Here is a 27,916-nt window from a genome sequence, read left to right as displayed (position 1 = left end):
GATTCCTATGCTTGGAATATACTTAAATATGTTACTAAACAAATTGGATTTTTGCGTGCTGTCATTGGTGACCGAGCTATAAGACCACGACACACGACGGCCCCAGATTAATCACGAGCAGATGAAATCCAATACGTGCACCCAGGACCTCAGTAGTAACGCTCAGTGCTCTCACACAATATCAGTGCGCTCACACAATATCAGTGCTTAAGAGTCACCCAATCATCTCGGTACGACAGCGTAACGCTACCCATGAGTAAACCCGTTAAGATGATTCAACACACACCGCTTCAGCTCGCCATGACGAAATACTGTTCCAGCAAATGAAACCCGACTAATAAAGTAGTCCTGTCAAAGTCTCAAACTTCAGCACTCTTTACATCGCATTTGCATGTCCAAAAGCACAATGACAGCATTTTAATGTAAATAAATGTAAAATTAGACTTTATTAAAAAAAAAAACTTTGCACAGGCAAGGACATAACAATAGTTCAGGTCAGATTATTTTCGATCTCCCATCAGGCAACATCTGACTTTGGGATCGGTAAATGGAAATGCGCATAACCAACACCGTAATTTAGTTCCTCCGAGAAAATACGTGACCCCATCAGCAGCCTCGCGAAAATCCGCGTTCAACAGAACTGGGGCGATATGTGAGCTCTCTAAAACACAACTCCTTGTCATGCAAAATCCATGCCATAATATACCTGTCAAAATGAGACATTGGTATATATACACATAACAAAGACACAAAAACCCAGGGCTCAAGTTCAGCCGGGTCTGTTCGGCTTGCAGACCTCGAAGATATTTCTGCACCAATCACACCACATCAAATGGACCCCCCCCCCCCCCCCCGCTGTGACAACTAGTCATGTGCCTCTCCAGTCTACCAGCGACCAACGATCATACTTCTGCCTGTGTTTGAAAGGAAGAGCGGATGCATAGACTACATGCACAAGGCATATTTAGTCAGAGGTGGGAACTGCAAGTTTAAGTCGGCTCCAAGTTGTGACCGAAAAAGGGGTGGCTGGGTCAGTGCGAGCAGCGTTTACACCGGGGATCTTGTTCCGAACGGATACTTGATGAGAAGGCCAGCAGAGTGGAGAGAACTTAAATGCAGATTCAATTGGTCCCAACAAACACTGATAGGAACCCAACGCAATATTACTTGTGGTAGAACTCCCACTGCTAATGTCATATATTTGGTCAGGACCTCTGATATGGACAGACCTTTATTTGAGTAGCAAACGTTGGGTGTCACTTATACAAGAATCAAGCCAGCCTTTCCATCAGGCAATGCTAACATTCGGTGTACTCAGGGTAGAAATAATACTCGACCTGAATATTGCAATGTCGAATTTCCAGCACTGGCTGTGAATCAGTAACAGAGATTAGCACGGCCCAGTGCTCATTTGGGTATTGAAACTCACCGACTTATCAATGTGAAAAAGATAAAGTTCACTCCGAACAGGCTAGGCCAGACTGGTGCATTCATAACTAGTGTCCTGATATAAACGCAGCTGCAGACACGTCATGGAAATGGGATCAGAGAAAACAGCAGCAGGGTGGAGGCAATGTGATGGTATGGGGGTTTGGCAGGAGGCATTCATTGATTAAAGCAAATTCTTACACTCACAACAAAAATGCCATTATACATCGTACGTATAACAGATTTTTCAAAATGTATGCACATTAATTGCAAACTTCAGGCTTCAGGCCAGGGATGGGACTGACCGGTCGTACTGCTGGGCGCAGACTGAGGCGCTCATGAGAAAAAGGGGTGATGACGTCATTGCCAAAGCGACGTCATGTGCCTTGCAACGACGTCGTTACGCACGGCGGCGTCTCGCAAACTTACAGCATGTGTCAGGTGTGGTCTCCTTCTGCCTTACGCTAAGCACATTAATGAGACCAAACGAAAGAACAAAACATACGACACAAGACAGCAAAGATGGGAAGCTACAATCGCAAACCAAAAACGATTAATCGATCGTGACCCTACACCACCCCCCCTCCACACCCCCAGATGGTGACGATGCACTGAATTGCCCGGGGAAGGAAAGAGGGGGTGAACGATAACCGCTACGAGCCGATTGAGCGAGGATACTCGCGTTGGTCGGCTAAGATGTTGCGAGGTTAGAGAGTGATTGGAAGTGCTCGTAGTTTGCGCGCAGCAGGAACTCGAAGGCGGGATCCGAACTCAGCGTGCCCAGCGAGCTGGAGGCCAGCAGCGCTTCCGGCACCGGCATCACCAGCCGCAGGTCCAGCCCTGCGTGCCACACCGAGGACACAGGAGCCGTCAGTTACATTAAAAAACGCGCTGCCGTCACGAAATGAAGACACTTCCATCTTATTCATATTCTTAGGTTGTTTCCGGTAAAGTCACGTAGGTAAAAAATTAAAATTAAGAAAAGTAAAATAAAAATCACGACGTTTCGGAGGCAACACAAGCCTCCGTCCTTCAGGTGGAACCGTCACAGCACGATAGCTGTATCAAGTAAGAGAAATTCCAAGAAAACAGTTCTGGTTGAGGGTGGGAGGAGCCAAGGTAGGCCCTGGATATTATTATTGTGAGGTTCGGTGCGGCTGAAGCACGCTGTTAGGAATGAGCCTTTGTAGTGTAGACTGGTTGAAAAGAGTTGTTAAGGTGAGGCTGATGTAAAGGTGCATGTAAATGGGACTGAGCCTTTTGTTATGTAGAGGTGGTGAGGCTGAAACACTTCCATCTGTAGATCTAGTGGCAACGTGCAATAGCAACCACCGACCGACAAATCCTTTAGAGCTGCAACATGCTGCCGTGCCTTCTACTGGTGGCAGTGTGCCAATCTCTGCCCTCTAACCCCCCACCCCCGACCTCCTCACCATCTTGCAGGAGGAGCTCCATGAGTCTGGCAAACACGCTGTCATTCGCCGCACGCACGGGGTCGTCAGTCCGCAACATGGCAGCCCAGCTACGACACACACACACACACAGGACAAACATTTCCTTATTCGGCCTTACAAATGCCAAGCGCCTAATGAGGTTGCACAGTAAGGAACGTAATGATTCATTGATTAAAATCCTATTCCCACCATTGGAACCTCATTATCATATTTTTCTACTGGCAAATGAGGTTCCAATGGTGTAAATGCTTACCCAGCGCTCTCATACTCTGATGGTGCATTGTCTTTGAGTTGTGCGCCTTTTGGCGTCATCTGGTCCAACACCATGTGAGACTAGGCTCTAAGGAAAGCTGTCTCGGTTGTGGACCAATCAACTTCAAGGACAGTACATACATTATCAGAGTTATGTTTTTTTTGCATTACGACTGCAGGTATTGTGTCTATGCAAACATAACTCCTTGTAAAAAAGGTGTCAGTTTTGCTGCCAGATAAAAAGGGTAAAAAAACTATTATAAAAATTATATTATTCTGATGCTGATGATCAGGGCTTAATTTTAGCCAGAGCTGTTTGGGGCAGAGCTCTGAAAAATATATTTCTCCAGTCAGTGGTGGGAAGGGGAGGGGGGGAACAGCAGGAGATTTCCAGGGGGGTGCCCCAGAAAAAAAATCCGATGAGCAATGAAGCCCTGCTCGTGCAACACACAATCATGCACAACAGAATCAATCATAACTAATGGAAATTATATTTGCCTTTAGGCTAATGGCACAAAACAAAACAGAGCACACGAATCGGACATTGGAAACGACACAAATAAACATCTGTAGTCAGATCCACACTCGGCCACCTTTGTCTCCCCTGCACCGATGTGTACACAGCGTAGAAGGCAGATTGCAATTTTAGATTTTATTTATTTCAGCATCAAGGGCCCATTGAGCTGTTAGGCTCTATTTCATGGGCATCCTGCAACTCATTTTAATACACTAATTTAAGGCCGAGTGAACCTAGGGGAGGCCCATGATCGATTCAGATATCACTCCTCACTTATAGTCAGCCATGGCCGGGAAACGAAGCCACTGCTCCTCACATGGCTATTGACCCCTTGTATAGCCTATAAAGACTGTTAGGGCAATTGCTGTTAGCGAGCACCTATTAAGGCTGGCATGGCGCACGACACACACACTACAGGGACACGCGGCCAGTCAGTGACGCAGGGTACCCCCCTTTCCTTGATATGGGCAGCAGAAGGCCATCCGGGAATGCGGTGTTGGGTATTTTTATACGGAAGAGGGTGGGGGGGAGAGGGTGGTGGACAGGAGAGGGTTGGGCACTGCCAGTCAGCAATGCTTGCGCTCAGCACTTCCTCGGGAGGTCCCAAGAGCACACATGCCTGACCGAATTCTCTTGAAATGAAAGCCATGACACGGAGCGGGTCGAAGCGTTCAAGCGGCCATTGATTGGACCTATCAATTAAAATGAATGTTACGTACAATTGTTGAGCCTGTGTGAAGCTTTCAATGCATTAATGCGTAGATGACAGTAGCCTTCTCGCGGTGGGCTCCACCTGTCGAGTGTTTGCTACCTTGAACGCAACTAATAGCGTCGCAGTTAGGCTAAATGGGCGTTATTAATTCAAATCCAGATGTGATCAGTAGAGCTAAGTGCAAGTAAAGAAAGGCTCTTATAAGGGCCGCAAACCAATCGGATGAGCTCTTTGAGTGAACCAGCCACACGATGAAGGACTCTAAAGACCTAAATGTGAATTCCTGGCCAGAAAGATGAAGGGAAAACAACATTGACATCGTCACCTTGCAGGAGATGCAAGCCATACCCAAGAATATAATGCACAGAGCGTTGCAAATTATTGAATTTGCAACGTTTGTGCGTTTCTTTAGCCAGTGTCATGTTTTCAGTTAATTTTATCTGTAGCAGATTCATTTAATCAATTCAAGCAGGTAAAGGTGGTAACAAGTAAATGTTCTAATAAAGGTTCTTAAGACGAGAATAATATTACTTTAGAAGGTGATCGAACGTGAAAGCCCCAAGGGCGGAGATTGAGAGGAAGGCCTAGAGAGAGAGAGGTGGTTCAAAGTGGTGAACCAGGATGTAAAAGGAATGTGGAGTGGATGTAGAGATGAGGGCTCAGGACAGGAACGAGTGGAGAAAGCGAACCAGGTAGTAGTTAGTCGTAGTAAGACTCCACGTGTGTGGGAACAATGCCAGGAAGATGAATAAGAGCAGTAAAAGGCTGTAATAATTGACAAAAAATTATTGTTCTTCTTCTTGGTTCTTTAGGTAAAGTCACGTAGAATGGAAGTAATAAAATAATAAAAATAAAACATAATACAATAATTCTCACGACGTTTCGGCCACAATGCAAGCAGCCGTCCTCAGGTGAGGACGGCTGCTTGCACAACGCAGGTGAGGACGGCTGCTTGCTTTGTGGCCGAAACGTCGTGAGAATTATTTTATTGTTTTATTTTTATTATTTTATTATTTCCATTCTACGTGACTTTACCGAAAGAACCAAGAAGATGAATCCCTGCAGTCACGAAAGCTTTAAATCGAAAAAAACTCATTTTTGATTTTTATTTTACCAGGTAAGGCCCGCTGAGCTATAAAGCTCTTTTTCAGAAGCGATCTGGCCATAAATGACAGCTCAACGAAGTGGATTATAACAGGCAAATACTCTAAACACAAGTTTCTAACATGGAGGGAAAAACCGGAGGACCCGGGAGGAAAATCCATGCGACCACGGGGAGAACATACAAACTCCAAATATACAGCAGGCGTCCGGGTCGGGATCGAACCCACGACTTCCTGTATACCAGGCGAGGGAGTTTACATCTCCCCACCTCAGGCGCCCCTATAAATATAAATACTCTACACGTGTACTTTTTTTCCACGTAAAAATGCATCAAAAAGTGGTGTGATTCAGCAACGTAAAACAACGCGCGTACCACACCACTGGCTGAAATCCCTCGATGCATCGCGCCTCCACTCTCTACTGCAGCCTCCAGGTGAAGCTCCAATAAGATTGCCGACGTATTTATTGGGCATGGAATAAGTTCTCACCCCCCCCCTTATCCCCTCCCAACCCCACTCCAGGGGATTCAATGATTTGTCAACATGCATGGCGAATGTGAATCAGCGTCGTGGTATTAAATCAAACATTGTGGGATGCATGAATGACGCTGCAAAAAGTGAGATTATTATTTATCCAAAGGAAAAGCACCACTCTATAAAATAGCACACCAAGAGATACGGTCTCCAAATACGAGCTGCAACGTTTTTCCATTCTCGCCTACCCCACCCCACCCCCATCGTCTCAAAGGTTTTTGTAAACGCGCCAATGACCAAATCGTGAGCTCACGTTGTTATATATACATGTCAGTTTTCAAAATGAAGCATTTATTGTTGACGGTGGCGAAGCATTGCCCGGCCTGTGCTCCCTGACACTGCCACTGGCTCAACCCTCACTAACTTCATATGAACCACCAAGGAGAGTTCGCACCGTCCTGCCAGCGAGGTGAAGGTGCTGCTTCTGCTGCCCTGACGGCGGTGGCTCGTGCCGGTACTGCCTTGCACCGTTGATATTTTGACCCACGTAGAATTCGGAACCCCAGGGTTGGAAAATATATCCTATTTCAATCCTCCAGCTTGTGGTAGTCGAATCAGTTTTGGGTCATTCTTCTTTTAAAAAATGTGTAGTTATGTTTGGGGTTAGCATATTAGTTGTGTACATTAATATAGACAAAAGATAAAAATATATATACCATTCTGTCCCCAGGAGTATTTTTTCCATGGGGAAGGAGGGATTCAAATTGCCATAATAGAAATGATACCACAGGGATCCAGTATTCGTATATATATAGTATTCTGACTGCGGGGCTCCAAATTATAACTCTGACTCTTACACCACCAAGAATGCAGGCTAAAGAGACACACCAGCATTACGCTGGTGGGCACCGAGCGTTTCAGAGAACCAGCTGAGAGGTGCTGGCGTGGGGCGGGGGGGTGCTTAGGCGGTGGAAGGGGCGTAGTGGGTGAGTGGGGAACTCACTCGTTCCGAAGTAGTGTCTGGCAAAAAATCTTCACTTTCAGTTCCTCAACGTCCACGTCCACACAGTCCTGCGATGAGAAAAGGCGTGCGCGCCGGAGAGGTAGACAAAGTGAGCCGCGGCGATCGGAACCTCACTCCTGACCCACAGAGTTGTCGCCATCATTCTATGCCACCGTCAAGTGCGATGAGGAAGGCTGAGAGTATAAATCAAAATAATCACCACCTTTGTCATTGACACTGCATTAAGACAGAAAAGGTACGCAGTTCACCCTCGATTTAAAGCTTTCGTGACTGCATGGATTCATCTTCTTGGTTCTTTCGGTAAAGTCACGTAGAAGGGAAATAATAAAATAATAACAATAAAACATAATAAGATACAATTATCACGACGTTTCGGCCACAACGCAAGCAGCCGTCCTCAGGTGAAGAACAGGGCTGTCGGAAAGACAGCGTCCTAATGAACAGCGTACTAATGTTCATTAGGACGCTGTCTTTCCGACAGACCTGTTCTTCACCTGAGGACGGCTGCTTGCGTTGTGGCCGAAACGTCGTGAGAATTTTATCTTATTATGTTTTATTGTTATTATTTTATTATTTCCCTTCTACGTGACTTTACCGAAAGAACCAAGAATACAGTTCACTCTCGATTACAAAGTGAGCGGATTATCCGGGTTGCGGATTGACCGTGCTCATCTGTGCGTTTTGCGTGCACGCTGGAATAACGCGTCAGCTGCTCCTCACCCGTCGAAGGTCCGTGTGACTCGGTGTCGACAAGTAAATGGATTACTTTAAGAAGCAATAACAAGAGACAACGCATTCTCTGTCATCACCCCCATTCGATATTGGTAAACAAAAAATAGATTTGAATTAGCTAATCATTTTTTATAATCTGTGACCACCTGTCACCCTGATCACCCCGATTAAGTGAAATTTGACTTTAAAGCAGGACGGCTTTTGATTTCCTTTAGGGGGATGAATAGAGGGTCTTGGAAGATGTTGGTACCTCCTCAATGTACTGCAGAAGGTCGAGGGCTTTCTTGAAGTCAAATTCGTTTGCCTCTCGGTTGTCATCGCTAATGTACATCTGAGAGAGAGAGGAAGTAACACACACACACACACACAAAGGTGACCCGATTGCAAAGCGTATGGTGACAGATGTACAGGGATGCTTGCAATTGAACTTGCACCAACCAGGCATAATGATTGTGTGTTCAAGATATTGTGAAGGAAGAGGAGGATAAAGAGGAAAATGAAAAGTAGATGGATGCTGAACTCTAGAACCCATCAATCACCTCTGTATTCCTTCCCACCTGATTTAATCTAAGGTCAACCACTTAACACTTTTGCATCTAAATGTAACCAATTACACAACTGATGATCGGCTTGACTGCTCTAATAATCGGTAACACAAACAGCACAACAAATAAAGAAAAGGACAACGATAATGACGATGGAGAAAAGAGGGAGAAGACGGTGGGCAGGCGCACGTGCCGCTCACCATGATGAGCTCGTTGGCCGACAGCACTCGCATCGAGTCCACGTCCATCTCCTTGGCCTCCAGCAGCTTGAGGGGCAGCGAGTCCTGGTACATCATGAAGTCCTGTTCCGCGTCGATGTCTGCACCCGCAGGCGCACGTAAAAAAAACAACATAACAATGAACCCCTGCAATCCCGCTGGGCTGCAAGGTGATCGGAAGTGGCGGTACGGCAAATGGGTTCGCGAGCCTCTGTGCGGTTGTGTTTGCTCTGATTTATCGATTCGCTTTATTACTTTCCAATAGTTTATTCCTGTCATTTTTGTGACCCAGTTCATGGTTGTAAATGAGACGATATCCTGGTCTCACTGGTTAAACGAAATAAACTTGAAACATTGGACTGTGAAAACTTGCGATCGCTATTCCCTTGAATAACTCCCACGTGAAAAAAAAACACATTAAAAAGGAACTGGACAAATCTGGCAATGTAGAATGCTCCTGAAAACAATGAGTTTTGAAACTCAATGAGGTTTTTCTGCATGAATAAAAGGCATAAGAATCGCTTCAGATGTGTCGTCAAACAAGTTTGAATTTGCCACACCGGACGCATCAAGCAGAGTGGAACAACCACGTCAGCTAAAAATCACCAGGGACATTTGCTACGTGGCCATGGGCTGTGGCTATAGGCCACCTGGAATTGCATAAAAGCTTCACCGCCACAAACGAAACCTCTTAAAAACGTGGGGTGCACACATATCAACACATCGATGTTTCGGAACACCTCTCTGCAACGTGCAGAGAAAGTTTCGTCCGCCTAGAGCTCTCAAATTGCCTTCGAACCGGAGTCAGTTGGTCCAACTTCACAACGTGCGGAATATGGGCTGCACCAACGACCCCGACACACGTGACTGCGGTGAAACAGACTACGGAACTTTGATTGGCCTGAGCCTTGCACCGTGGAGGACCTCGCCAGGGCCACAAACTTGGCCGTATCACCATCGACATCATGTGGCCGATAATGGTTAACACCTAGGCCTGAGGTGGCAGGACAAGAAACCGAAGTAATCATGGTAGCCTCTCCCCCAGCGACGCACTGTTGATTAAGGAGTGTGTGTCCTGGGGGCTCATGTCGGAGGCGAGGGCGGACAGCTTGCTGAGGCTCAGCAGCGTCTTCTTGCGCATGAAGTAGCACGCCTCCTGCTCCGCCAGCGAGCGCAGGGTCTGTGATGCCTGCACACGCACGCACGTAAGATCAGGTGTGCGAACTCCTCTTGCGCCGTTGCGATTCACTGTACGTGTGTGTTACGTATAACCATTGTTGACAATCCGCTGCTGAATGAGGGCCTTCCCATGCCTACACGGATCGTAGGTATTTGACCATACTTCACCACGCTGGTCAGTGCAGGTGGACAGTACAGTAATACATTCTGCAGCACTGCCATCTGCTGCCAACCACGTACTTCTGCAGCCACCTTGGAACAATTGCTTTTGTGGTGGTCGCCCATCCAAGCACTATCCACGCTCAAGTCACCTCTTGTCCCAACTCCTGATCTAACGAATACGGTGTAAGCCAACCCCTTAAGACGCGCCGCAACAATACGCAACAACACCCCCCCCCCCCCCACCTGACCTGTGTGAAGCTGGCCATGTGTACATGGTGCAGCCAGCTGAGGTGCTGGTGCCCGATGAGGAAGGTGTTGAGCTGGGAGTTCTGGGCGGCCGGTTGCGTGAGCAGCTTACTTCGCTTGCCTTTCTCCATGTACCAGCGGAAGACAAACTCGGAAAAATTCTGCAACGTTCAATTGTAAGATTTTAGGTTTTCCGCAGACCGACCCAGGTGGGTGAACGTGCGGGTGTGCCAAGTTTATTATTCTCCAAAACACCTGATGGTGCTGAAGCAGTAATACATTTGGGCACATTCAATTCACGTGACGCTTTTATTCATTTGCCTTTGTCGGGTGCAGGAGGATTGACGATATGACATTTGTACACGACCTAACCCCAAGGATACCAATTATAAATCGTGATAAGTTTAATTGGGCACGGAGTAAGCCACCCTCGGCGACTGAAGAGATGTTAATAATTTAACCAGCAGGGGTGTAAAGATTTTTCATAAATTTTTTCACAACCACGGTTTATCCAAAACTCGGATCAATCCACTGACAGATAGTCGAGACCCATAAGAGTTTTTTTGGGTTGGATTGCATAAATATGTTCCATTAAACCTGCCACAACGCGAACGGCACGTTATTATATTTATGCAATCTAACCAAAAAATACCTGTCAAGGATATTGGTCATGAAAGCCTACGAAAAATCTGGAGCCAGTTGTATGCATGCACGCAAAAAGTGGAGTACAAGCGCACCTTGTCAGCAAACTGTGTCATGTAGCGCTGCAGGCGAGCCTGGTTGTTGGTCTCCTCACACAGCCGCACCAGCACGTCAAAGTCCGAGTACTTCTCAGCAAGAGCGGCTGCCCTCTCGTACTGCCGCAAGTTCACTGGGGAGAAAGTGAATGAATAAACCAACGGATAAATTAAAGTGTTCATATTGCAAGGAGTTTTTTTACAGCGATGCCAATGGTTGACACACTGCGCTGCGATCCTGACGATCTCAAAACCAGTTATGGATCGTTGCTTGGTCTGACTCGGGTTAAAACAAGCACCTATTCCGGTGTGTAAACATGAGCATAGGCTCATGACAATGGCTACCGAGCATGCCTACAAAACGTGTTTTGCACTGGTACACAATAATAAACCTTCAACTATTAGCAGAAAAGGGTTGTCTTTCTACTCACCCACAGAGCCCCCCCCCCCAAACATGACATCAAACCGATGGAGGTAGTGCGCGTTGTACCAATCGCCCCCGACAGAGGAGCCATCCATAGCGAGCGAACCGACCGCGTGATCACCCCACGTGGCCACCCCACATAGGACGTGCGTATCTTGCGGCTCTTGGCCAAATGAAGATGTTTGTACGCGACTCAAAGGGTCAGGCGGTTTGGCCAACCCTGTCATATAACAACAACAACTAATGTCGGGAGACTCACAGTAGGCCCCCAGCAGCTCCGATCGTGCTCGCGCAAACTCTGCGTCCGCAGCCGCGTAGTTCAACTCCTGCTCTTCCTGCTGCCGCTCTTGCTGCAGCCCATGTCGGTACTGCAGCGCGCGCAGGCGACTCTCGAACGCGCCGAGGCAGGAGTCGGCGATCGCCACCAGCTGGTCGAGCAGCGTGCGCCGTTCCGCGGAGTCGGCTTCAGGCAGGGCATGCTGCAGCACCAGCGCGTGCTGACGCAGCAGCAACTCTCGCACGGAGCCGCTCGCTGTTGCAGGAGACGAAGGAGTGAGGCGGGACATGGCGGTAATGTCAGGAGCGATATTGAATGAGAGAAGTCAGATGTAAAATATTAAATTTTAAAACATATATATATTTATTTCCTCTATCCTAGGGCAGTATTCTTCTAAAAATGCCAGATTGAGGACTTGTGTAACGATTGATTTTTGTAGAACTTGGCAACACGCACATCTACAACCACCACGCAGCCCCCAAGAAACACGCAGGGCGCAGCGCAGCTGGAAAAGGAGAACTCGATTTAGCACAAAAGGGAACTGAGAATCTTCGGAGATTCGACACTGCGGCTGGGAATCGAGCAAGGCTGGTAGACGCTCCACTGCCATTGAAATCCCCCCCACTGCGCCAGCCTGCCAAGCCCCCCACCCACACCTGTCCAAGGCACGTGGCCCTCGTCCGAGAATCCCTCGGCGTCCTCGCTCTGGTACAGCGAGCCCTCCTGCTGTCGGTACTGCCAGGATCTCTGCAGCACGTCCTGCACATGGATAACGGACCAAGCGATAAAATATTTTTTTAAAAATGAAGAAAAATCATGCATACGATTGGTTTAATAAGAAGAATTTTGTACATTTGGTATCGGAGTCTGTTCAGCAAATGCTGCTGGTGTTTAAGTTTAAACCCCCCCACAAACACTGTGGGGGATGCACCGTCTTGATGAATCACGAGTAATAAAAGAACAAATGGCTATGAGAGTGAATATTTAGACCTTTTCTCGGTAAGAAAAAGGTTCCCCACCCCTGTATTCATGGGTCTTGTAGGCAATTATTTGAATGAGGCAATTACTCAATTGGGATTATACGTTAAATACATCACCCCCCACAGTGAAACTACTGCAGACTATACAGGTGAAGCATAGTACCTTCATGATAGCCTTTCTTGATATAACGGTGCAAAACATCAAATGTGGTATATTATTATTATCGATGAATGTAACCTCAGACCGTGTGGAATAAAAGTGAATGTTACGGATCTGCAGATGTTTTTGCCCCATGACCCTCGGCGTCACCGCACCCGGAGGACGGTGTTGACGGTGATGACAGAGCGCATCAGATCGGGGATCAGGAGGTGATCGTCCGACAGGATGTCCTCCAACTCCCCCTGCAGCGCCGGGAGGGCCTCCTCGATCCGCGTCACCTGGGTTACGTGACAGACGTGCACACGTACGCACATCCAGACATGTACGCATGCGCAGACGTGTACATAGACATACACGCACCCCACGTGCGCAAAAAGTACACATACACAAGTGCACAGACGCAGGCATGTAGACGTACGAACACGTACACATATGCACACACGCGCAGACACGTACACATACGCACATGTACACATACGCACACAAACACGCACGCACAAATGTAAACAGGCACGCGCACACATGCAGTCGCATGTGAGAATGAGGAGCATTACAGTAGCAGTACATCCTGCACATGCACAAAGGCCCAAGCAATTAAAAAATTTGTTCAAAAAAATCATGCATGTTCAAAAACTATGTAACGTTTTCCAATATAGGTTAATCTTGGAAAGTATTTAATTAGAAGAACTAGATTTTAGGAAAAAACATGTTTGCATAGGCATTTTATTTATATTTTTTCTCTTTATCGTCTCTCAAATGTTGGGGCAACCCTTGTAAATATTTGGCCCGTTTTCAATCATGTAAGATCCTGACAGCAAGACAACTAAATACTCAAGTTCATTTCACATTGGATCATCACTACGAGAGTTGTAGTTCCCACCCGCAAATGGAAGGACGGACAGAGTTAACGCCATACCACTTCCAACCTTAAAAACCATTCATAACAAAGGAAAACAGAGTGTGCACCAGAGGTCACTTCCACGGGTAGGCCTCTAACACAAAGGGTTGCCCTGCTGTACTGGAGACACCAATATAGCCCCATGACGTGACGCCGAAAGCGCAATCGTCACAAAAACTTGGGAATAATTACGAAAGGAAAACAGAATCGCTGCAACCTCTCGAAAAAACAGGTCGGCAGGCGTGAGTGCCTCGCTGTGCCTCCTCCTCGTTCCGCCCTCCGCCTCGTCTCCCCGCGCCGCCAGCGCTCGGCACACGGCGCCGTTGAGCAGCGTCGGGTGGCGCGAGTGGTGCTCCTTGAGCACCAGCGCGGCGCACAGCTTCTCGGCGTGCTCTCGCAGCACCGCGCGCGTCGGCGCGCTCGCTGCCCACCGGCGGCCGGTCGGGGGGGCGCCTTGCGATGGCCACGACAGGCTGCGCGCTGTCACCGAGGCCAGCCGCGGCAGGATGTGGCACTGCCGGGAGAGAGACACGGGAGGGAGGTAGGCATTGCACGCGGTAGTTAGGTTCGTCATGATATCGTTTAACATAACAGGATATGACTTATCTCCGATAACTGTTTCCCGTAACTTTGTAATTGTTTGTAGAATTTCTATTGGAGGGGAGGTAGGCATTGCACGCAGTAGTTAGGTTCGTCATGATATCGTTTTACACAATAGGATCATCATCGGCCACAGTCAATCTACAGCTGGATGAAGGCCACCCCAAACAACATACTCCGAGCGCATGCATACAAACTGATTTCATTGCTGCACTTCCTCTCCGTAGATGTGTTCTCGGATGCGTTTAATTCCTTGGCAACCGCTCACATGTACGATGCAATTTCACTTTTCCTGATATGACGCATCTACGATAAGAGTTTCCCGTAACTTTGTAAATTTTATGCAGAATTTATATTGTTGTTGTGCTTTGCTGTACTTCCGAGTAAGAATGAAGATAATGCAAAAGGTTTTCGAAGCGTATTTCACTCAACGGAAGCCTGCCATCAGTTTTTTAATGATTGTGACTTTATAAGCGATAATATGTATAATGCAGATGCTGTCAGTTATACAAGAAATATATTACATACTATTAAAAGCTGTAAATGGGCTACATTATATCCTCATGGACATTAGTAATTTATTTTTATTTTTATTAACCCGGAGGAGGGCCTGTTGAGCTTAAAAGCATTTACCAACATTGACCCTGGGGTGGGAGGCGAATGGATAGAGGTAAAAAAAGGGTACAGAAATAAAAGAGGAAATGAAAAGGATGGCAAAAAAGCCAGATATAAGGGGGGGGCTGGAACTCCACCGCTGAATTAGCCCGGCATTTTGAGGATACGCTGTACATTCATTCTCATGTCACGTGTGGCGCGCCACTGATAGCCGTCGGACCTGGCGGAGGAAGTTCATGTAGTCCTTGTGCACGAGCAGCTTATCCTCCAGCTGGGGAATCAGCAACAGCGAGGACTGGCCCAGGCCTACGACATCTGCAGCAATCGCAGGGCGAGGCAGTCACACATAAGGGAGGCATCGACCCTGAGCTGTAGCGGTAGGGGAGGTCAGATGCACGACTTGCGGTGTGGCGGAAAAAGTTTTACGTGACCCACGACCTTACGCCAGCGGTTGTCGGCCCACTTGAACACGCAGGATTGTGTATGCCAAGAATAAAAAATTATATTAGTACATTTGGTACACATTTGGTACACATTTGGTACTCGTGTATTTCTTACAGCAAAAGGCTATCACGAAGGTACTATGCTTCACAGAGAGTGTGCAGTAGTTTTACAGAAAGAGGCGACAATCGCTATTTATAATCCCAATTGAGTAATGTGGGTGATTTCAGATGCGTAAATTTCGGACCATGATGCCGGCACACAATAGGCTACTCATTTTGAACGTTCAATGTGAAGCAGACGGCACGCATTTGTAGGGTTAACAAATCCGCAGTTATGACCAGGGCGGCCTGCCTAATTCGAACCGCTAACCTCTGCAATCAGTGGCGAACGCACTACCACTGCGCCATGTTGATAAGGTTGAAGTCTCCATCGACAGGACATATTGCATGTTGACGTATGGCATATAAATCTAGATTTGGCCCGTGAGCAACTCAACTCCCCATCGCCACCTTATGCCGATTGACCACAGCGTTACACACATGCATACAACACCACTAGAAACACAGATGCAACAGCGCTATACACACACGCACACAAAGCATAGGACGGCATAAAGCACAACGTTACACAAACACTGAACCGTTAAACAAAGGCAGATAAATCACGGCATTAAAGACAAACAATTTTCACCAAAGTACGACACACACACACATGCACTATTGCCCTGATGTAGTCAGATCTTGTATTGGTTGTAACTTCCTCCAGCGAAACATTACCAAAATAGAAGTAGTCCTCATGATGTGGCTACCACCACACCCAGCCACATTTGTCTCCCCAGTGCTGATGTTTGTACACCGCAATCGTTACTTATTTTTAAAGATGTCGATCTAGGAGAGGCCCAAGAGCGTTTCAAATATTCGCCACTGTTATTGGTCGCGAGCAGGAATCGAACTCAGGTCGCTGCGCTCACAGTGGAATTCCCTAACCACTGCACTACCGTTCCCCACACACATTTACTTCGCACCAAAGCCAAAAATCCCCCGTATAGCCCTAATAGACTGTTGGGGCAAGTGCTGTTTTCGAGCACCTATGAAGGCCATAACGGCACACGGGGGCGTGGGTGGCCAACACCACGCCCGACCATCTTTGTCTCCCCAGTAGCGATGCTTACACACCACACCAGGTACTCATTTGAGGCTGAGTCGACCTAGGCAAGGCCCAGGACCGGATCAAATATTCGGCACTGTAATTGGTCGTGAGCGCGAATCGAACTGGGGTGGACGGGCTCGTAGCGCGGTGCGCTAACCGCTAAACTACCGCTCCCCACTACTTCGCACCACATGCGTGCACACATGCACGCACGCATGCGTGCACACATGCGTGCACACATGCACGCACACATGCACGCACACATGCACGCACACATGCACGCACACATGCACGCACACATGCACGTACACATGCACGCACACATGCACGTACACATGCACGTACACATGCACGCACACATGTACCTTCGGGCACGGACTGCGCCCACCGCGGGTCTGACGCAGGGAAGTCATCGGTCATGGCGGAGCTCAGCCGCGCCACGGCGACGTCCAGCGGCGAGTCCGTGCGTCCATCCGTGTCCGTCGGGAATTTCTCATCCACGATGGCCTGAGCACCTACGTAGTCCTGCCTGTGCTCACCAGCAAGATGGGGGGGGGGGGGGAAACCAGCAGAGGATTGAGAAAACTGGGTGATACAATACAATTTGCTTTTTATGTAGCTCTATGGGACATCTGTAAAAAAAAGCTTTACATCTCATCGGATTCCTGCAGTATAAATATTCACATTCTGATATTCACGCAGTGCATCCCAGCATGCTTTGCAACAATAATGATAATTTTAAAAAAACACTCTTATAGTCCTTGTCAAATCAATTCAGCCCTTGCCCAATCAATTCAGCTAGTTTGGCAATCCACACAATGGCTTCCTAAGATGCTAAGTGGAGAAATGAATTGCCTCCCGCAACAGATCTCAGTAGGTTGATGTGATACGTTCCACGGTAAGGGACCCATGGGGTCATCCCTCGTGTTCCACTCGTGAAGCAGGTGGCCACACCATGTACCTGTGTCCTGTGTGGTTTTGGTTTGGTGCTGTATACTGTTTTTGAGGGCCCAAACTAGACGTGCCATTATAAGCATTTCTCATCATCCAACAGAAGAATAATCCAACCAGCTAAAAATGGGATTATTCAAACTAATATGTTTAAACATTTCACGTAAAAGTTTTCGTTGCGCCATCATTCCTGATAAGACTTGGAGAAAACTTCCAGAAGCAGAGCATAACAACTAAACGCCATTGTGAGCCACAAGATGAGTCCATCGCACATGCAAGAAGGGATTGGTAGTTTCAGTTTTTTTGTTATCAATAATTGCAATAATTTTTATTTTAATCTAATATCTATTTGGCATGCATATGCAAATATATAACAATAAACAAAAAAGTCAAGCCCTGTGTGTCTTTGTGTCTGTTTAAACGTACCGCACAGTGACCGATTAACCTCACCGCTGGTGCCTTGCGATGGCGGTTGCCGTCCTATCACATTCCCACTCGCCGTGCGGTTTGAATGTTCGCGCACGCCAATTGGTTCTATCGTTACTGTGACTGAGCTTGATTCGATTATCAATTTCCACGACGATTAAAAATCGATAACCGATTTTGAAAACGCTAAATGAAAAAACAATTTACAACCTTCAAATCAAGACACAAAAACGCTCGTCCACCGTCACCGTCTGCAAGTGGCAATTGCTCACCGGCACAAGAGCAGTAGGGCAGCCTTCAGCGCCGCCACTCCCTCGTCCGGCCGCCCGGCATCAGAGCGCAACACCGAGCTCTCCAGCACCGACGTCTGGCAGCACCAACACCAACGAGCAAAGACTTAACATCGATGACGACAACAACAAAAGAAATAGGCGGGAAAGTCCACATCGTGCACAGTATGCGCCCTTGATAGTTACACCACTGGTGGGTGATATCGGGACGTGTTGCAAGAAATGTAGATGGGGCCACCCCCCACTGTTTTGTAGCCTGGTACCTGGGCCTCTTTGATCCATCGGCCCAGGTGCATTTGCACCACCTGTAAACTCTATAGCCACGTGACTTGTGGTTGATGAAAAGAACGAAATGGGCCCCCACCTATCTCCTCGTAGTCTGGCGGCTGAACCCCTCAGGTCCAGTGGGCTCCAGCCCAGTCGCGACTCGCTGCTCTGGCCGCACGCTCAATATCTCCGCCGCTTCACCAAACGACAGGTCGACGTTAACCGTGTAAAAGCGAGTGTGTGCGAGCGTGCTCACCTCGGCTGTGCCGGGCCCCGATGAGGCCATAGGCGAGACGAATGTCGAGGTGACGTTGGAGAAGAGCGAGGCCTCGAGTGCCGGCAGAAGGGAGGTGGTGGCGTGGCGCGCGCTCAGCGACAGCAACCCCATGTGGCGCGAGAAGAACACAGGGACAGTGCCCACGCTGCCACCGCCCAGCACACTGTCGCCTGCCGCACAGAGGGTAAAGAGCAACGAGGGTGTTGCCCACTCGAGCATTCCGTGATTTAACAAATCGTCATCATTCGGAGTCGTGATTCGGTTTCTGAATCAATCGTATTGTTTGCTCAGCATCATCGTCGTCGTCATCATGGTGAGCCACAGTCTTATCCACTGCTAGATGGTGTTCTCAAATGCTTTGGCCATCCCTCACAATTCTGCGATGCCACAAGCTATCTCACTCTTGCACATGAACTGATTTCATCGCTCCGTATCTGTAGTCTTCACCAGATTTGCTCTTTTCATTTGGCCACCATTCCATCGCCAGCCTCATCATCCGCTATCTTCTCTTCTGGATACACATGGCACTTACTTAACAATCAATATGGAATGTAACATTTGCATTGGCTCCGCGATCCATGTATTCTCTCTCAGTATACATGCAGCTATGCATCTCTCCTTGCTGCGTTGCGCATCCAGCTGATGGCTCTGTATAAACTGATCTCATCGCTTCACCACACGTGTACACAGTTTGACATATACTTCATATATTCGCACACATAAAACATACACATTTACATATAAATCTCATTTTTCCTCGTCAACATCATTTTTACATCACCCATTGTCTATCCACTGCTAGAGGAAGGCTTCCCCCTGCGGTTGCAATACCTCAGCACCCAATCTCCATGGTGGTTGACCGCAGGCGCATCCTTTGTTTTATTTACCATTCCTTTTAGTAATATGTTAAAAAATGATAATTGCATTTGGGCAAATTCTCTTTCTTTAACAGTCAATTTATAATCACAATGTTAAGTAGGGTGGAGCAGTGGCAGAGCGGTTAGCGTGCTCCGCTATGAACTTGACGACCTGAGTTCGATCCCCAGTCATGGATAAGATCAATGGCGAGTGGATATCTGTACCTGTCCTGGGCCGCCACATCATCAACCCGCATTTGACCAGTGTGGTGAAGAACGGTCAAACAAACCCCACGAACCGATATGATACATGGGGAGGCATTTATCCAGCAGCGCATTGAGATAGGAGTAAGGAGCATTAAGGAGCCTTGATCGAGAAAATTCTGAGAATCAGTGCGATGATGACCATGATGACGGCAATGACAAAAACAATAATGCCCACACAGACGAAGATAATGATGACAACTTCCATAACAATCAATCCATCGCACAGCGTTCGTTCACTGTTGGCACAACACCCCTCACCTCTACCGCTCTCACCTGGTGTGCAGAAAGGAATTTTCTCCTGCTGCAGCCACCCACTGCCACTGCCGCCTACGATGGAGCACATGAACACCATGCCGCCGTCGTACAGGCACGCTAGCGAGCCCTCGGGGTCCGGCACCAGCAGGCGGCACGCGGGCTCTTCACCTGCCTGTGCGAGTGGGCGCGAACAAGCACATTGCCATGGTTATGCACGCCCATGCCCATAAAGTAATTTGTCAGCTGTTTCTTAAACACTTTCCCATTACGATAATGTACATGTACACAATAAAGTTTTTGTTTCGATTCCGTTCAGATGACGTACATGTACGGCACTTTTATCAGTACGTCTTCAGGTCGGAAGATGTACCGAGGCTCCCACAAGGCCATGAGAGAAGGTGTGGCACAGTTTGGTGCCAGCTATCATAGAGTGCAGTTGTATCGCTACAGTTCTCGGCGGTGACTATGTCTTTAAAAATAACGGCACTATGCCTCTCTAAATAAAGTTAATGCTAACCGCTTGTGCGTTCCAAGATTCAGCGGTGAAGGGAACTCACCCTACAACTTGCAGACATCTCAGAATGGGAACGGGTCAATTATCTCACAGAGAACGGCCCATAGAATGAGATATCGCATAACTACTTCACAGAGGCTGTTGGGGAAAGTGCTGTTTGCAAGCAATGATGAAGGCCGGGAGTGGGTGGTGTGGCCAGTATCATGCCCAGTCATCTTTGTCTCCCCAATGATGAGATTCACACACCACACCAGGTATCACAGGGGAAGCCCAGCATAAGTAAATGTTGCCACTGACATTGCCCGTGAGCAACAGGGGGTCGCAGCGCAGTGTACAAACCAGAGGTGGGACAAAGTCATTGTTATGCAAGTCCAAGTCGAGTCGCAAGTCATCAAATTCATGACTCGAGTCGGACTCGAGTCCAAGTCACATGACTCGAGTCCACATCTCATAGGTGGGACAAAGTCATTGTTATGCAAGTCCAAGTCGAGTCGCAAGTCATCAAATTCATGACTCGAGTCTGACTCGAGTCCAAGTCACATGACTCGAGTCCACACCTCTGGTACAAACTACTGCATAAGCAATCCGCTGAAAACGCTCTCTACACATCAACAACGAGACAAAGATCCCTTGACAGCCGCACAGACAAGTGGGGCAGATTGTGCTCATGAACTCATATGAAATCCGGCACGGCACATGAGGGGCTGGCGTAACCAGCATGAACACACACTCGCAGACCCACACGCTGACCTGCAGGGGCCGTTGGTAGGACAGCACCTCCACGGAGACGTCCTCGCTTAGCTGCTGGCCCTCGTCGACGAGGCTCAGGAGGACATGGTATCCGAGGCACTGGCTGTCACCACGGTGCCACGCAGCCGCCAGCACCACTACGCCGCAGCTGCGGTGACGAAGCGGTCAAAGGTTAGGCGTAAGGGAAACGGTTGCGTTAACCAGGGTCTGTGTCAGCGACAGCCTACATGACGATGTGCGACGGAAAATGTGTGGGTTCCTGCTTGTTTACAATCAACTCCTGATTATCCGGAGCAAGGACAGGCAGGGATAGCAAGGATAGAACAAAAACACGATGTAATACATGTGTACGTTAGGCTACCGAAATATAGATTAACCATTGTAAATTGGGGCCAAGACATAAAATGTGTCAACCTTTTGAATCAAATGATTTGCCAACACAGTTGTGGTCACTGACCCTGAATAAGTATCAGCGAATAATTAAACCAGAGTGCACGTTAAAATATTCAATTTAGTTTTTTCACACGCAAGGTTAATAGGCAACCCAGATAACCTATTGGATAATCAAGAGTTAACTGCATAAGGCACGTAACAATAATCCCCATCTCGCAATTATTTGGAATTATTGTGACTCAAGGTGAAAAGAAAATGTTTTTTCATGAGGATAGGGTGAATGCAGCGGCACAACTGGCCGCAGAGGTCACATGGACTGAATACATTCAGTAACGTTAATGAATACATCAGGCAATGTTACTATTCGCCCAAATACGTTAGAAATTAGTATACGGTGTAACGCGACTCAATAAAAGATCCAAAATTGTCGCAATAAATCAGAAATATGAATTCCTATATATATCCCAAATGATCTCATTATTGATCCACCCTATCCTCCTAAACATTCTGGGTGATGACTCACTCTGTAACCTGCAGGTCCAAGTGTTTGATCTCAATGCGTTGCTTTATTTCCTCATAGTTTTCATCCGAACCCTGCAATCGAACCACAATGACATGGATTTTTTACTGGTTCACTCTCAGACACTCTCAGACACAGTGTGAAGAATCCACCAACACTACCTTTCTGGCCTCTATGTGCTGTGCAGAGCGGCCGTTACCCTAAATGTCGCCTCTCAAATACTTTTTATTCTTAAGGCAATGTTCATGATTAAGGTGTTGGTAGTTATTTTTTGGTTATTTGTGCTTGTACACCACTGCCAACGCAGCGACATCACCAAATAATTAGTTTGACAATTGAAATGAGAATTTAACGATTCATTAATACCGATGCTCACCAGAAACATATTTAAATCGTGCATGTAAGAATTGATTTACAATTTACACGGATTATATACTAAACAAATCATGTGTTTAAGTAGCTAATAGAAGGTAAAAAACATAGGCAAAACAAGATGAGGCTGAACAAATGAAGCCAAGAGAAAATATTTTTCTTTAAAATAATTACGACCCAAAATTTCCACAATTAAAAGTATCGGCTGTGGCGCGAATCATTAACACTCAGCTTTTGGGATGCACAGAACATTGCGGTAGGGGGGGAAAACATGTACATCCCTTATGTCAATCCACTGCTGGATGAAGGCCTCTCCATGCCGTGTGGGCGATGGCGATGTATTTGACAATACTTCAAAACGTGCGGTTGGTGAAGGTGGGTAGCATGCATGTTGCGGCATAGTACAGTACAACAATGGATTTTACTGTCCTGACCTCTGCTGCCCACAACATCGACCTGTTTTGTTTATTGTGGTTATTCGTGCAAGCAATATCCAGGCTCAACAATGCTTGGCTTCTGAGATCTGACAAAATCAGGTGAATTCCGGATGATTTGGAGAAGAAAAAAAACCGGTTAAAGAGAGCAAGCAGTTGTTTACCCAGATGGCATCAGTGATCATGTTGTCGAGGGACTTGTGGAGGTCGTAGGTCAGGACCAGCCTCTCGGTGCCGCTGGCCAGCGTCCACTTGCTGAGGCTCTCACTCGTGAGGCTGTAGAGCACTTGGTCATCGGCCCACACCTGGGCTCGCACCATCTGTGCGGAGTTATATAAGGCAACCAGGAGAAGCATAAATCTCACTGCAATCTGACACTAAATAATTGTTTGAACATAACAGTAAATGCAGTGGCCTCGACTGGCTGCAAGAGTCACGTGAACTCAATTCGCACAACTTACACGCATCGAATATGTTAAACCCATGCTATAAAAAGTGACGACTCGGTATCTTCGACACGACCATTATGAGATGTGTGCCAGTGATGGATAAATATCGTTGGCGATCCATTTAAAAGCAGTAAACCTCATGTGGCCACGATCCAAATTAAATAAACTTGTGGGCTGTATTTGGCCCATGGGCCATAGGTTCCCCACCCACTGTTCCAGGGCTGCCCTGTCTAACCCCCGACTGCTGCATTGCCGCTTACCGTAGCGTCGACCGCAACTGACGAAAGCATGTTAAACATGGACGACACGCGGCGTCCGAGGCCAGACAGAACGCCCTGGTGCTGTCCCAGGAGCCTCGCCGCCACCGTGCCAACTCCGCCACTGCCGCCGCCTCCGCCCGCTCCTGGTGTTGACCCCGTGCCTCCACTGCCACCGGGCTCACCGACCGGCGTGAGCAACCACAGCTGCCCGTGCACGGTCGCCAGCATGAAGGCGTTGCCCGGTGCGCGCATCAGCGAGTGGCACAGCTCGGGACCGCAGCCCAGAGCGATGTCACTGAAAGTCGCGTCGTGCGTCAGCACGGGCCAGTAGCGCAGCACGCCCTCGGGAGACGCCGCCAGCACAGACACCGCCTGTGCGCATTGGTGACGTTTAATGGTTAAGATGCAAGCGAAGCAATAAACAGCTCTACAATTTCACAAATATGAGCCAAGCTCTGTCACAGCATCACTGGACTTTCTCACCAAATAAAGAAATATTATTATTCAAACTGATTTATTGCTCAAATGAGCATTGAGGTGGTGTTCATCTCCAGTTTATAACCAAGCCAGGGTTGTCCAACTATTAAATTAAGAGCCTTTGTGTCTATTTGAAATTAACACACAGTATTTTATAACGCCTGCCACTGGTGGCTTATGATGGCTGCCGCTGACCAACCACATTCGAACGTGCCATGCGGTGTGAACGTTCATGTGTGCTTATCAGTCTTATTTCTACGAAGTCAGCTTTACAGAGTTCCCTCTATTTTGTGGGCCTTCCGCCAGCAGTGGTATGAGCAAGCAATTGCAATTAGTTTGGTGTTTCCGAGTGATCCCTCACTTGCGCCGAAGTGTCGTCCTTGTTCCCAGCGGATTCGCGGCAGTGTATTGCCACGAGGTCAGCCGAGTGTGCAAATTCAGTGGGTGGCAGCTTAAGCTCCTTGAAGACTGATGGCTGAGCGGCACGCATGCAGACACGGCAACGAGACAGTGATGACACAGCTGCTGTGGGCCAAACACAACTCTCCACAAAACCTTTACATGAATTAGGCACGTAACTATTTGAACCCCCTGACAATTCGATGAATTGTCATCATTTGGAGTTCTGATTCCATTCAAGAATATTATTGGTAGTAGATATTTATTTTGAACTTCAACCTATTTCCTTTAGAAATTCGTCTTTGAATACATACCAACGATAATCACAATATTTTGATTTGAGTGTGTTTATATCACAGTTTTTTCATCTTACACTTGCACTATTTTTGACTCGCTTCTGTCGTTAACATCACTCAAATACCTAATTTGTTAGTCATGCAATATTCCTCAAAGATCTGTACTCGTTCTCTGCAATATTAACGTTTTGGGTTTGTTTTTGCTGTTGCTGTCGCACCAAGAATCTCCCATTGTTAAAAGAGCCAGGCAGCTCGCCAAACGGGATAAGCCGTGTAACAAATCAAAATAAACTTCAAAAGCTTAAACTAATGATATTTCTCAAATTTGACAATACAACTATCGTGGAATTTATATCACCCGCCATATAATATTTTTTCATATTGTGGTAACCCTAGTGAACAACCGCCTTGGATTCAGCTGCCAGTACATGAAAGTGAGAGATATGTCACTTATTTTAAACCACATATGTCCTGTGTCTGTCGTGCTATATACCTTTGAGAGGAAGGAGTGTCCAACCTTCCAAATAAACAGGCGATCACCGTAAACGAGCCAGGCCCAGCCGAGGGTATCCAACCCAACGCTCAGCTCCTCATTGGCTAAACGACAATAAGAGCATGATGAGAAAAACTACAAAAATGAAGATTGTTGGGTGACTCAAGAGGTTGGAAAGTTTTTCTTTTTAATCCAACATTGTTTTTTGACAATAGGAGGCAGCAGCGGCAGTGATTGTGGCATTACCTGAAGCCATGGCAAGTGCCTCCATGACGGCCACAGATAGTGAGGAGCCGTACCGCTGGAGAGCGTAGCTGGCACTGCCCTCCAGGAGCATGGGGCTGGGCTGGAAAAGCACCCCGCAACTTCTAAACTCCACATCGCATAGGCAAGAAAGGGGGGCATTCATTAGGCAAGAGATTAAAGGGTTCGATTTCAAGTGCTCACTATCAATGGATTCATGTGGTTATGGATGACTCGGATTTCGGGTCCAGTCTGGAGGAAAGTCTTTTTGCCAAGAGAATCACAAAAATGTAATGAAATAAAACAATTAAATTCCGTGTTGTGACTGGTACATGAGTACACGTAAAAAACACAACACAGCGATCATTAAGTCACGCAATTGTCATTAAGGGGGTAAAGATGTTCTTGGTATACCGTCTTGTTTGTATTCGCTAAATGTGCAGCCCTGCACCTCAAGGGTATTTGGCCTGCTCTTCCACGCTCTTATTGATAGTTTATGTTTTGTCTCATTCGCTACGTCCGGTTCATCCGATTAACATTAATCCCGAGCTCGCGGGACAATGCAACCGCGACATTTCGACAAGTGCACCAAGACAAAGATCCCCCGTGTAGCATTAACATTCTGATGGGGCAAGTGCTGTTAGCGAATGCCTATGAAGGCCGGAACGGCACACAAGGGGGTGGGGTGGCCAGCACCACGCCCGGCCACCTTTGTCTCCCAACACATTGCACCACGTACTCATCTTAGGCCGAGTCGACCTAGTGGAGGTCTAGGACCGGTTCAAGAAATCGAACTCGGGTCCCCCGGGTTCGTAGCGCAGCGCGCAAACCCGCTACCACCACCGCTTAACAAGTTCAATGCTCATTTGACAACACTTAAGTCGACATGTCACTTGGCCATCATTTTCAACTTGAATTTCCCGGCACCGGTATGTAAACACAACGTCGTCCCCACATACAGGACGCACAGACTCGTCACAATGGGACTGGGGACCCCCATGCATGCTGCTGCGTGTCTGCGTGATGGGCAGCAGAGTGCACTGCAGCGAAATCCAACGTTGTACTGTACTGCTGTGCTCCGATATCTATGCTCCCCGCTGTCACCCAGTAACAGAGCGGATTGACAAAGACCTATAACGTACATACAGAAGCAACAACAACGTCACCTTCTCATGAGCGAACGGCGTGGGCTGACGGTCAGTGGCGAGATACCGCGGGCCGGACTCTGGGCCTGGCTCTGCGAGAGGAGCGAAGCATCTCGCCCCGCCGCGGTCCCCGCACTCCTCCGGGCAGCGCTTCTAGTCAAGGCCGTCACGTACGGGGAGCTCGGGGGCCGACGGGCGGCCGACGACCGGGGCGAGTACATTACTCGTTCTGCTCAATTCCCCTTCAAAAGGAAGGAACGAACGAACGTAAGGGTTAATAATAATAATTGTGATAAAATTCTGTGAGAACTATGACGAGAACTTTACGAGTTTTAACGGCGTCCGACAAGGCGGGAAACGCACGGCACGCACGCTACCGCTGTGGCGACGAATCGCGTGCGGCCCTCGTTCGCGGTCACGTGCGCGTGTAACCGCCAATCTCGAGGCGAGCTGTGGCGAGCTATGGCGAGCCGGGAGGGTGGGGGGGCGGTCGCTTAGTTCTTCGCGATTGTTTAATCTCGCGTTCGCCCCGGGAGGGAGTGGGGGGAATGGGGGAGAATGGGGAGTGGGGGGGAAATTGGGGGAAATTGGGGGTTGGGTGGGGGAATGGGGGGTGGGGGGGAATGGGGGGTGGGGGGGAAATTGGGGGGGTGGGGGTTTGGGGGGTGGGGTGGGGGGTAATGGGGGGTATGGGGGGTGGGGGGGAATGGGGGTTGGGGGGGGGAATGGGGGGTGGGGGGGGAATGGGGGGTGGGGGGAGAATGGGGGGTGGGGGGGGAATGGGGGGTGGGGGGGGAATGGGGGGTGGGGGGTAGTGCGGGAATGGGGGGTGGGGGGGGTGAAGGGGAATGGGGGGTGGGGGGGGAATGGGGGGTGGGGGGGGAATGGGGGGTGGGGGGGGAATGGGGGTGGGGGGGAATTGGGGTGTGTGGGGGGAATGGGGGGGTGGGGGGGAATGGGGGGTGGGGGGGAATGGGGGGTGGGGGGAATGGGAGGTGGGGGGGGGATGGGGGTGGGGGGGGGGGTGGGGGGGAATGGGGGGTGGGGGGGGGAATGGGGGGTGGGGGGGAATGGGGGATGGGGGGTGGGGGGGAATGGGGGGTGGGGGGGAATGGGGGGTGGGGGGGGGAATGGGGGGTGGGGGGGGAATGGGGGTTGGGGGGGGGAATGGGGGGTGGGGGGGGAATGGGGGGGTGGGGGGAGAATGGGGGGTGGGGGGGGAATGGGGGGTGGGGGGGAATGGGGGGTGGG

The 27,916-nt window shown here is 48.5% G+C and overlaps 1 protein-coding gene across 1 annotated transcript; it reads right to left on the bottom strand.

Moving 5' to 3' along the window:
* Positions 1-425: 425 nt before the first annotated feature.
* Positions 426-27,056, bottom strand: NUP133 (nucleoporin 133). The gene is made up of 25 exons (XM_078871935.1): positions 26,687-27,056; positions 25,524-25,645; positions 25,278-25,381; positions 24,451-24,564; positions 23,613-23,984; positions 23,068-23,223; positions 22,101-22,171; positions 21,185-21,332; positions 19,939-20,092; positions 18,521-18,711; positions 17,980-18,074; positions 16,696-16,859; positions 14,958-15,052; positions 13,740-14,036; positions 12,780-12,902; positions 12,141-12,243; positions 11,467-11,739; positions 10,784-10,917; positions 10,049-10,207; positions 9,513-9,648; positions 8,442-8,560; positions 7,947-8,027; positions 6,944-7,011; positions 2,862-2,950; positions 426-2,268 (listed from the first exon to the last, which is right to left on the bottom strand). Exons 1-25 carry the CDS (start codon positions 26,884-26,886, stop codon positions 2,120-2,122), a joined length of 3,717 nt encoding a protein of 1,238 aa, XP_078728061.1. The 5' UTR covers positions 26,887-27,056; the 3' UTR covers positions 426-2,119.
* Positions 27,057-27,916: the final 860 nt, after the last annotated feature.

The sequence above is a fragment of the Lampetra fluviatilis genome, chromosome 33 (assembly GCF_964198595.1).
Source record: "Lampetra fluviatilis chromosome 33, kcLamFluv1.1, whole genome shotgun sequence".
Taxonomy (NCBI): Eukaryota; Metazoa; Chordata; class Hyperoartia; order Petromyzontiformes; family Petromyzontidae; genus Lampetra; species Lampetra fluviatilis.
Note: the sequence above shows the minus strand (reverse complement) of the source record. Positions and strands in the feature narration are given on the sequence as shown.